Source organism: Schistocerca serialis, chromosome 1 (assembly GCF_023864345.2).
Source record: "Schistocerca serialis cubense isolate TAMUIC-IGC-003099 chromosome 1, iqSchSeri2.2, whole genome shotgun sequence".
Taxonomy (NCBI): domain Eukaryota; kingdom Metazoa; phylum Arthropoda; class Insecta; order Orthoptera; family Acrididae; genus Schistocerca; species Schistocerca serialis.
The window spans coordinates 1,250,191,481-1,250,203,392 of NC_064638.1; the positions used below are offsets into that span (position 1 = coordinate 1,250,191,481).

An 11,912-nucleotide genomic window follows, 5' to 3' on the forward strand; every position below is an offset into this window, starting at 1 on the left:
CTACCTTCTCAAGAAGTTCATTCTCTAACTGCACACATTCCGTTCCAACATCATCACATGTATGAATAGTTACATCAACAGTTTTCTAAACTGTCCCCAGATTCTGAATATCAACAGTATTTACTTGTTTTGTATCAGAAATCAGTTGATTACGTTATCATAAGAACCAGTTTGCACTACTTCTATTATTTCATTCTGACAAGAATTGACAACAACTTCCATCTCCTTATTACACTGGTTTTCAATTATTAGTACTGTTGTCAGGTGTGCGGTATAGTGTTTTGAGAACCACTCAGCCTTCTACTGTCTCGAACACATGATATTCTGGATAAGAGTGTGGGATGGTAGAATTCTGTCTACTGTGCATCACATGTTTGTTTGTGCAGGCTTAAAATCAGTTGCGGGAAGAAAGTAGACGCGGTGGTCGGACGGCACCGACAAGTACCTGTCGGGCAATCTATAGATGTTTTAGTGAGTGTGTAAGGAAGAACCATGGAGTTTATATGCTGCTCTATGCTTATTGTGTCATTGACTATTGTTATTAAAACAAGAACTGTTGAAAAAAGTACTCTTGTAGACTTTTGACACAACCTTGTTAGAGGCAAGACTCATTTTATGATTCATGTAAAGAAAGGACATGGTATGCAAGCCAACTTTCTTTTAACTGTAGTTCAATTTGTTTCTAATGTCTGACTGTATGAGAGACTTGCAGGAAGTTACATATTCATGTGTAAAATGTTTTTTTTGTTTGTTTTTTTTTGTGTAAGGAGGTGAAGTACATCATTAGATGACGAAAAGTGAAGTTTGTGTGTCTACGTATTTCGTAAGTGGAAAGAGTTTAAAAATTCCTGTACCTAGCATTATTCAACGGAGAAGAAGTCAAGAGGATTTCCAGCAGCCAACTATTCAGTAAAGAAGAGTGGCTGCAAATTCCAAGTAAGTCATCTCGTAAAGAGGTGGAATGTGGTTTGCTGGAATAAGCTGATATAACCCAGATCCACACTCACACTTTAAGTCATCAGAACATTAGAATGTGGCAACCTGTGTGAAAGGACCAAAAAAACAGGAATTTGAAGTCAAAAATGAGAGAAGAAGCTATTATGTGTTGCCATAGCAACCAAACATAATAAGGCAAGGGAATTACTCCGAGACATTGGAATATATTCAAGTACCCAATGGAGTGAAATTGAAATGGAAAAACATTAAAGAAATGAAAAATTCACAATGGTAAAAATAGTAAAGAAGATTTTGTTGTATTTGTCTAAGAAGAAGTATGCACAGAATGCTTCAGCTAAGAAGATTCAGTGCAGGGAGTATATAGCTCTCACATACCTCGTGGGGACGTAGATGCGGAAACCAACATACATCCGATGTCACTGGCACCAGCTGCTGTTCACTAGTGTTGACCTGCCTCCACATCCACTCACCTACACAACGAGAGTTCTATGCTGGGTGAGCATGAAACAAAACTTGATTACTTTAGTACAAAGTGGTACAAGATACTGTTCAGTGAACTGTTATTGTGTAATTATCATATTTAAAGTTAGTTTTAAATGCTTACAAGAGCTGAGACATATAAAAAAATGGAAAATATACAACAGGTTGGGGGACACTCAAGACCCAGCTATGGCCACGAAGATGAGCAAAACAGTGCCTGACTGGGCTGCGTTGATAAATTTAATCAAAGCTCAGAGTCTTAAGTTAAACTCATTAAATTCTCAATTAAATGCTCAGAGTGACTCTAAGTAATGAATTAGACTTGGTAAATTCTCAATTAAATACTCAAATGACAAATTTAGGTTTGTTAAACACCAAGTCAACTCTCAAAGGAAGGAATTTAGTAATCTATGAGAAGGCATGGGTCCTTTGAAGACTGAATTTGATGCCATAAGTAATAAAGAATCAGAAGAAACAAGGTCAATATACAAGGAAAAGAAGAATGAAGTGACGAAAAAAATAAGGATGGCAAAAAATGAAGCATGGGAAAGAACATGTGCCAAGGTGAATAGCAAATTAGGATTTGGGAGAGCAAAAGAAGCATGGTCAGTATTGAAAGGGCTTCGACAGGATACAAAAAGCAAAACTAATCTCCAACTGATGACACAAAAGGAATGGGAAGAGTATTTCCAAAAATTATTAAATGAGGACAGAGAAGAATATCTAGCAGAAGGAACAGGGGAAGATAAAGGACATGAAGATGATGAGATCCATATTTTAGAAAGTGAAGTACTTCAGGCATTGAGAACAGGAAAGAATGGTAAATCACCAGGACCAGGCAATATCAATCTGGAGTGTCTGAAATATGGTGGTGACAAAATTGTGAAACTGATAACACAGCTCTTCAACAAAATGATACATGGAGATTCAATACCCAACGAAATGAAGCTAGGTTACATTAATACAATATTTAAGAAAGGGGATCGCAAAATTTGTTCAAACTATCGAGGAATTTGTGTTACAAACACATTAATGAGAATTTTTGCGAAAGTAATTAAAAACAAACTGGAAAAAAATTTTAGAACCCAAGAAGAACAATGTGGATTCACGGCTGGGAGATCATGTGTAGACCATATTTTCACATTACGACAGATTTTGGAGAAACATAGGGAATAATCAAAAAGTATAGGATTAATTTTCATAGATCTAGAAAAAGCGTATGACACTGTTCCAAGAAAATTACTTTGGAGAGCACTACATATGGCAAACATAAACCCTTCCTTGATTAAAATAATACAACAGATGTATAAAGATAACATTTGCCAAGAGAAAATTGGTAATAAACTTTCACAGAAATTTAGAACAAGCAAAGGCCTTTTACAGGGCTGTCCCATGTCACCATCATTATTTAAAATCTATATAGATATTAGCCTTAGAACATGGTCTCGTAAATGTAATAGTATGGGATTAGAAATAAGAGATGGAGTTTACCTACATCATTTATTATTTGCTGATGATCAAGTAGTCGTAGCCCAAGATGGGGAGGATGCTAACTATATGTGCAATCAACTAGCAGTAGCATACAAAACTTGGGGTTTGAAGATTAATTACCAAAAAAACAGAATACTTGACTAATGATTCAGATGAGCTATACATTGAAGGAAAGAAAATCAAAAAGATAAACACTTTCTGTTATTTGGGATCCATTTTAGAAATCGAGGGAAAATCAGAGTCAGAAATCAATAAAAGAATTAGTAGCGGACGGAGGGTCATTGGGATGCTTAACTCAGTCTTATGGAGCAGGAATGTAATGAGCAGAACTAAAAAATTAATATACAAATCCATATTAGAGAGTGTGGTTCTGTATGGAACGGAGGCCTGGACAATTAACATGAAGCACATTAAAAAATTACAAGCTCTAGAGATGGACTTTTGGAGAAGATCGGCAAGAATCTCCAGGAAAGAAAAGATAAGGAACACCGAAGTAATAAGGAGAATGGAAATAAAAGAAAGAATATATGACGTAATGGATAGGAAGAAATTACAGTGGTACGGGCATGTACGACGAATGGAGGAAGCCAGAATACCAAAATTGATACTGGAGTGGGAACCGGAGGGGAGAAGAAGAAGAGGACGACCTGTGACCACCTGGCTCCAAAATGTACAGCACACAATGAGGAGAATGGGTGCAGAGGAAGAGGACACGCAAGATCGAAACACATGGAGAAATATTTTGAGAGTATAGTTTAAGAATGTTTATTGTTTGTATTGTCATTTCCAGGTAAATTATTATGTTGGAGATAAGCCTCTGTAATGAGGAAAAGCTCAAAATAATAATATAAAAGTAATAAAGTAGAGAATTTAAAAGTAGATTTAAAGAACGAGTTGACAAATTCTTTGACTACTCATATAAACCATATGTTTACTAACATTAGTCAGAAACAGAATGACACTTTTCAAGATTTATCGAAAATGTTAGAACTTGACATTGAGAACAAATGTAATAATGTAGAATCAGAGCTTATTGAAAAGTTAGGATCTTTTGAAAATGTATATAACATTACATACAATGATGTAAGACAAGGAATGAATACTTTGAAAGAGAGTGTAGATAAGCATAATGAATTAATGCCAATTATTCAGTTGCAAATTACAGGTGTCAATACACAGGTAGATAATGTAGAAAGGAATTTCAAAGAGAAAATAGCTAACTCTGATATTAAGGTAATTAGTCTGGAGGAACAATTTGGAGAAATTACAGATCGAGAGGTTACCGAGAAAATAACATCTGGGAATGCATTACCTATTCCTTCTTCCGAACTTAATGATACCAGGAAGGGTATGGACAACCTATGGAGAGAAATTAAGCTAATCCAACACAAAGTAGAAAAAAGGGTAACTTCACCTAAAGTTGTGTTACTAGTGAAGTGGTGACTGATTTGCAATGGGGAGCTAATTCAGGGTTATCTAGACAATTCCCTAAATTTAAGCTGGAAGGAGATGTACATCTGACCCATTTCTTAAAAAGATTTAACCAAGCTTTGCCAAAAAATTGGGAAGATTCCAAGAAGATCGAATTTGCTGCGGGGTACCTTCTAAGGGAAGCCTCAGAATGGGGAATAGTAAATATTGAGAATTTTTCCTCTTGGTTAGACTTTCAAAAGAAATTGAGAAGTACTGGTCTGCCAGTGCTCAAGAAAAGTTAATATAAGGTCTGTGAGACCCACAATATTATAATAATACTTGGGGTACTATGAGGAAATATTTCGATTGGCATTTAGCACAAAAAAAAGGGGGGGGGGGGGGGGGGGGAGGGTGGAATACAATGTAAAGGATGTAAAATTTTGTAACTCCCAGGGACATCAACATTCTGAGGTAACGGGCGGAGTAACAACCGTCAGATCCCAAGCTGTTTTTGATGTTTCTTCCAAAATAGTTACTTGCCCCAAATTCATTTAAAATCTTAAACTATTTCGTCATCTATTGCCCAGGGATGTTAACATTCTGAGTTAACGGGTGGAATAATGACCCTCGGATCCCGAGTTGTTTACCCTATTTCTTCCAAAATAGTTTTCTTGCATCAAATTCCTTTAAAATCTTAAACTATTCTGTTATCTATCCCCAGGGACGTTAACATTCTAAGTTAAAGAGCAGAGTAACAACCGCCGTATCCCGAGTTGTTTTCGGTGTTTTTTCCAAATAGTTTCCTGCACCGAATTTCTTTAAAATCTAGAACTATTCTGTAATCTTATTGCTTATAAAACTGGATATAACTATGAAATAGAGAACAATGTAAGAGAGTCACAGAAAAAGTGATATCTAGATGAAATAAACTAAATAGAGGATTATACTTATGGAAAATATAATAAGATGTGACTAGCTGAACAACTGTTATACCGCAGTGTATAGATTTTCTATTTTGTATAGAGTATTTTATGCCTTTTATGAGATGTGATATAGGTGGGAGGGTTTGTACAAATTTTGAAAGAGGTGGGTATTGTAGCTAAAAGTATGATTTACAAGAACAGATAAATCATGACTAACACAAAACACACATCACACCTTTCAAACAACCCTCACAAACAGGTTTGCCTGATTCTTCGTCATTTGCCATTTCCATAGAGTTGCAAGGATTTCCTTCGGGGACCTCAAAGGGTGAAAGTGGGACACGTCCGTTCTGTAGGAGATGATTTAACACCAAACCTCCTCCAGCGTCTCACTCAAGTACCTGGGAGGTAGGTATCCTAGGGAAGGGGGATGGGAAGGGTTTCCTGTCTTTAGGGCTATCTTATTTCTCTTCTTCAATTGTTTACTCAAGTGTCATAAACACCTGAAGTTTACAATTGAGAGGAAAAAAAGGGGGGTGGGGGGGTGGGGGGGGGGGGGGGGGGAAGAAGGAATTTCTAAATATATCTATTTTATCCTTTCTTACTTCTCATTTGAGGAGTGGTCTGTTTTTTCCCTCTTTCCATATTCACAAGCTTCTATTGCTGAAGTCCTTCCTTATTTCCGTGGTTACTAAAAACCTCACGATGTGAGAGTCGCCAGATGTTGTAGGGAAAATGTATGTACAAGTGGAAATATGCACACTTATATAGGAAGCTATGATGGTTCTACATTGAATATACATAAGAAGAGGTGCTCATACAAAACAAACAACTATAAAGTAGTAATGAGTAATGGATAAATCAGAGAGAGGCGCGAGCAAAGAAAGAAAATGAAAGTAGGAGCAGAATTAGTCATGTTGATCATTAAGAAACATCAGTGTGATGAATACTCTGATGAATTGAAGGATAGTGGGATGTAAATAGTATATGTAGACATAGTATCTATAGAAAATATAGTAGTTGATAAGTAGAGGAGAACTCTAGGGAGAAAATGATGTATTAAAGAACTGATATGAAGTTTAAAATAGATTTACATCTTTACCAGAAGATAATTAATTGTGGTATACATAGAAATATATACTAGGGTAAGGAACTGTGAGGCCTACTCAGAAAGGATAAGGGGGGTGTACCCAGTATTCACTAAAGATTAATATTTCTATTATTTACGCCATTCCCTTAAATGGCACAAAATGCATATAGTATATTTATAGATATATTTATTACTATTCAAGAATTCATCTATGGTGTAGAAGGAGTTGTCAAGGGGATACGATTTCAATTTATTTTTGAAGCTATTACTGCCGTCTGTCAGATATTTTATTTCATCTGGTAATTTGTCAAAAATGTTAATAGCAGCGTATTTTACCCCTTTCTGTGCCAAAAATAGGTGGAGTAAAGGATAGTGTAAGTCTTTCTTTTTTCTGGTATTATAATCGTGACTGTTGCTGTTGTTTTTAAACTGGTCCATGCTGTTGAGAACAAATTTCATTAGTGAGTAAATGTACTGTGAGGCTGTTGTAAGAATTCCCAATCTTTTAAAAAGATGCCTGCAAGATGGATGACTATGAATCCAACACATTATTCTACCTACTTCGTTTTGAGGAGTGAATACTTTTTGTCTAATGTTGAGTTACCTCAAAATATTATTCCATATGACATCAGAGAGTGAAAGTATGCAAAGTATGTTAGCTTACTAATTTCTGTATCCTCAAAATGGCAACTATTCTGACTGCAAAAGTTGCTGAACCTAGTCGCTTTAGGATGATCTGTAGCCTAAAAAATAGGGATGTTTTGTAAGGGGTGTACCTACCAGAATGGAAAGAGGAAGTGCTCTCATAAGGTCAACCCACAAGCAAGGAATAGGTGCTGATTCTAGGAGAAGGGAACAGTATCGTGACAAAAGTCACAAATTTTATAGGGATTATTCTGGGAAGTGTGAATTCTATGAACGACTAGCATTATTATGGAACTAAATGAGAGTCAAAAGAACACTTTCATTTCATCCAGAGTTCCTCCAACCTACAAATAATGAGAATAGTACATACTAGGAAAAAGGTGGTACAAAAGATAAGAATAGAAAATAGCTTACTCATGTGTTAAGTTTGCAATTGAAAAAAAAAAATGGAAAATAAGGAAGTACTGATAATTTCTAAATATCAGTAAAGCTGCCTAAAACCATGAGTAAATGTTCATGTCTTAATAACAATGTAAAATAAGAAAAGAGTAGAGAAACAATAAGCGAAAGATTGTTCAAGAGAGGACAGAGAATTGTTATGGAAAGGAAAGATATGTATAAACATATGTAAGAAATGTATACTGTTAAGATATGAAGTGTTATTATGAGTGATATTATTTGCATAATGATTATGTATAAAATACTGCGTGTTCGGTCTGTGGGGGGATATGTAGTGATTCGAGAATTTCTGTGTAAATTCTAGTACTACTCAGCCTTCTACTGTCTCGAACACATGATATTCTGGATATGAGTGGGGGATGGTAGAACCCTACCTACTGTGTGTCACATGTTTGTGTGTGCATGTTAAAAATCAGTCACAGGAAGAAAGTAGATGTGGTGGTCAGACGGCACTGACAAGTATCTGTCAGGCAATCTATAAATGTTTTAGTGAGTGTGTAAGGAAGAACCATGGAGTTTATATGCAGTTCTGTGCTTATTGTGTATTGACTATTGTTATTAAAACAAGAACAGTTGAAAAAAGTAGTCTTGCAGACTTTTGATGCAACCTCGTTAGAGGCAAAACTCATTTTGTGATTCATGTTAAGAAAGGCCATGGTATCCAAGCCAACTTTCTTTTAACTGTAATTCAATTTGTTTCTAATGTTCGACATATTCATGTGGAAAGTGAGATTTTCATTCTGTATGCAGACCAAATACATCATTAGTTGATGAAAAGTATGAAACTGGAAGATGAAAAATGGAGTGCTCAGATTAAAATGTATGTAAGGCAGAGATGCTGTATTTTGCCTCTACTGTTAAACCTACACATCAAAGAAGCAATGACAGAGATAGAAGAAAGGTTCAAGAAGGTATTAAAATTGTACATGAAAGGATGTAAATGATAAGATTGGATGACTACATTTCTATCCTCAGTGAAAGTGAAGAAGAATCACAGGATGGAATGAGCAACCTAATGGATACAGAATATGGATAAGAGAGTAAGTCAAAGAAAGTCAAAAGTAACAGAAATGAGAAAATGAAAAACTTAACATCAGTGTTAGGGATCATGAAGCAGACAAAGTTAAAGAATTCTGCTACCTAAGGAGCAAAATAACCCTTGATGGTTGGAGAGAGGAGGACATAAAAACAGGTTAGCACTGGCAAAAAGGGCATTCCTGGCCAAAAGAAGTCTACCAGTGTTAAACACAGGCCGTAATTTGTGGAAGAAATTTTGGAGAATGTGTGTTTGGAGGAGAGCATTGTGCAGTAGTGAAACATATTGTGGAATAAACTGAACAGAAGAGAATCAAAGCATTTGAGATGAAATTCTACAGGAGGGTGCTTAAAATTAGGTGGACTGGTTAGGTAAAAAATGATGAGGTTCTCCACAGAATCAACGAAGAAAAGAATACATGGAAAGCACTGAAAAGAAGAAGAGACAGGGTGGTAGGACATATGTTAAGACGTCAGGGGACAATTTCCATGGTGTTAGAGGGAGCTGTATAAGGTAACAACTTCAGAGGAAGACAGAGATTGGAAGATATCCAGCAAGTTATTGAGGATGTAGGTTACAATTGTTGCTCTGAGATGAAATTGTAGGCACAGGAGAGGAATTTGTGGCAGGCTGCATCAAACCAGTTACAAGACTGGTGACCCAAAAAGAGAACAGTAAAACTTTATCTTAAACAGTCCCAGCACCAGTTTCTGCTGCCACCAGTAGCTGCAATCTGCTTGACAATGCATTCATGTTATCAGATTGCAGCATTGTTGACAGGTGGGCTCTGCACTGATTGGCCACAAAATGTGAAGTGTGGCAGCAGCCATTCACTGTTTGTTGGTGCAGCATTGTATTTTTAATTTTGTTTTCCTCATCCACGTTAACTTCACTGTCCTAATTTAAAGCTTTTATCACTTGAAATGTTTTTGCTATCCAGTGTCACTATGACCCTCCAGTTTATACTTCCCATTCACTTTTAATCTCAACTTCACTGTCCACCAGTTTGTAAATTTTGCCACATATCACCATTCTTACAAGTGTGTGTTTGTTTGTTTCATTGTTGTCCATTAAGGCCTCAGAGACTCAATGATCACAATCTAGTAGAACAGCTGTGAATTGATTCTAACAAGCACAGAGGCAAAACCTGCAACAGAAACTATAGCTGGTCATAAAGTTTAATGTCAATTATGTCATAAGGTAATTAGTTTCACACAAACTGAAATACACTACTTTCGGGTTAACAAGTTCCAGTAAAACTAGATGAATCACTGGGATCAGCAAACTGAAAATAATGCCTTCAATAATAAAACTAACTGGGAAAGGGCTTAGTTAAGTTGTGAAATATCAGAGCATATACAACATGTATAGTACTTAGAAAATGTATGTAAACTGAGAAATAAGTAAATAACAAAATTAATTATTCGTAATGCATATATGCAGACTAAAATGATAAAAGAAAACTTGTAACAAGGCTGGGATTTGAACCTGGGTCTCCTGCTCAGTAGGCAGATGCACTAACCACTACTCCACTCTGGAACAGTGGCTTTGCACACGAACACAGACTACCCTAGCATGCCTCCTTCCTCAGTCCAAATTCCGATCAACACCTCAGTCCACTTGGTATTCCCCCTCAACTTTAATAGTGTTGCAGCTCTGCAACTGTGTTTGAATAACACTTCAGCATCAAATGAAACAGGGGATCCTGCCTGAAACTTAGGCAAAGATGCTTTAATCAAATGAAACTATTTGGTTCCACAGACCTTTTCAAGTCTCAAACATTTATGAGGTACATAAATATGCAGATTTATGTGATGAATGAAAATTTGTACCAAGGCCAGGATTCAAACCCATTTCTCTTGCTCACTGCATATATAAATCATTGATGTTGAAGACTTGAAAAGGTCTCTGGAACTGTATAGTTTCATTTAATTATTGTTAAGGGTGCAATATGAGCAGATGGGTGATTGCCCTGTTTCAACCTGAAGTCACAGCAGTTTGACATCAATTTGCTACATATCTCACAGTTGTTAGATTGGTGACTGAATAGTGTATTTTTAAAGGGAGCAGCAGTACTGAATTTTTTCTCCCTCACTAGCGTAATTACATAGTATTTCTGTTTCCAGGTGTTGGAACATTTGATTTCTTTGGGAATATCCTTATCAGACTGCTGGTGGGATCCTGACCATAAGACAACATTGCTCCATTGTGCAGCAGAATGTGGTGTGGAAATGCTGAAGTATCTCACAAATCTTGGTCATACAGAACATGTTCCAGATTACAAAGGGCACACCCCATTACACTGTGCCATTCAGTCATCAAATTACATAGGAGCAAAGTATTTGCTTGATGAAGCACATGTCCCAGTTGATGCCAGGGATTTTGATGGAAACACAGCTTTAATGCTGGCAGCCAGCAAGGATCTGTATTACAGTGAACTATTTGATATGTTTGAGATTCTGGTGAATGCCGGGGCAGACATTAATATTAAAGACAGAAATGGTAAGACTATATACCAATTGGTAGAGGGTGCTTGGGCTGATAAGATGAAAGAACTACTGGATTACATGCAATATCGACTTTAATTATAACAGGTGTACCACTTAAAACTGGTACACCTCATGCTCAAGATTTAAGTAACGGTGAAGTAACTAAAAAAAGAATAGATAACAGTAATGTTAAAAAATATGTAGTTATCTATTTATAAGAGATGCTTGAAGTGGTTGCCATGGACATCCAGGCCACTTCACACAAGCAGTTCGCCTAGAGACGATTAAGTGGTACATGAGGTGTACTAGTTTTATGTGGGACACCCCTTACATGGGCCAGTAAAAAGTCCTGAATGTTAACATAAGCAACAAATGAAGCTGTGGGATAATGTATTTGGGGTACTTATCTACATACAATTTATTTTTGTATGTTTCATTATTTTTTGAATAAAGATCTAAAAACCATATGAAACTCTTTCAGCTTGAGATATTTTAAGAATATATAGACATTTATAAATGTTTTCTTATGCAATCATTTCCTAAGAAATACAAGGAGCTGCCAAAAGAAGCCTACATAATTGTGGAATTGAGCATATGAGCAGGTTGTCAGTGTAAGTTGGTTCTAAGAAAAATTGCACAAATGAAATTTACTAATTTCTGTAATTCTTGAAACTTTCTGGCAGATTAAAACTGTGTGCCAAACTGGTTCTCAAATCTGTGATTTTATCTTTTGTGGCAAAGTGCTGTAACTGGGTGAGGTATCCAAGCATGAATGTGCTCCCATGACCTCATTCAAATGGACTTGTGTGTCAGTGTCAAAAAAACTTACTGAAAGGAAACAAACAGTATAACTAATCTATGTTACTATGAAATGACAGAAAAAAGTAACAATTAAAGCACTAATATTAATAAAATGCAGCATAAGTATT

The 11,912-nt window shown here is 36.2% G+C and overlaps 1 protein-coding gene across 1 annotated transcript in view; it reads left to right on the forward strand.

Annotated features, from left to right (window-relative positions):
* LOC126419408 (serine/threonine-protein phosphatase 6 regulatory ankyrin repeat subunit C-like) overlaps positions 1 to 11,608 on the forward strand; it is a 372,581-nt gene extending 360,973 nt beyond the window's left edge. The window contains exon 18 of the mRNA XM_050086600.1: positions 10,621 to 11,608. Coding sequence (XP_049942557.1) covers positions 10,621 to 11,079 — 459 coding nt within the window. The 3' untranslated portion in view covers positions 11,080 to 11,608. The remainder of the gene's footprint in view (positions 1 to 10,620) is intronic.
* Positions 11,609 to 11,912: the final 304 nt, after the last annotated feature.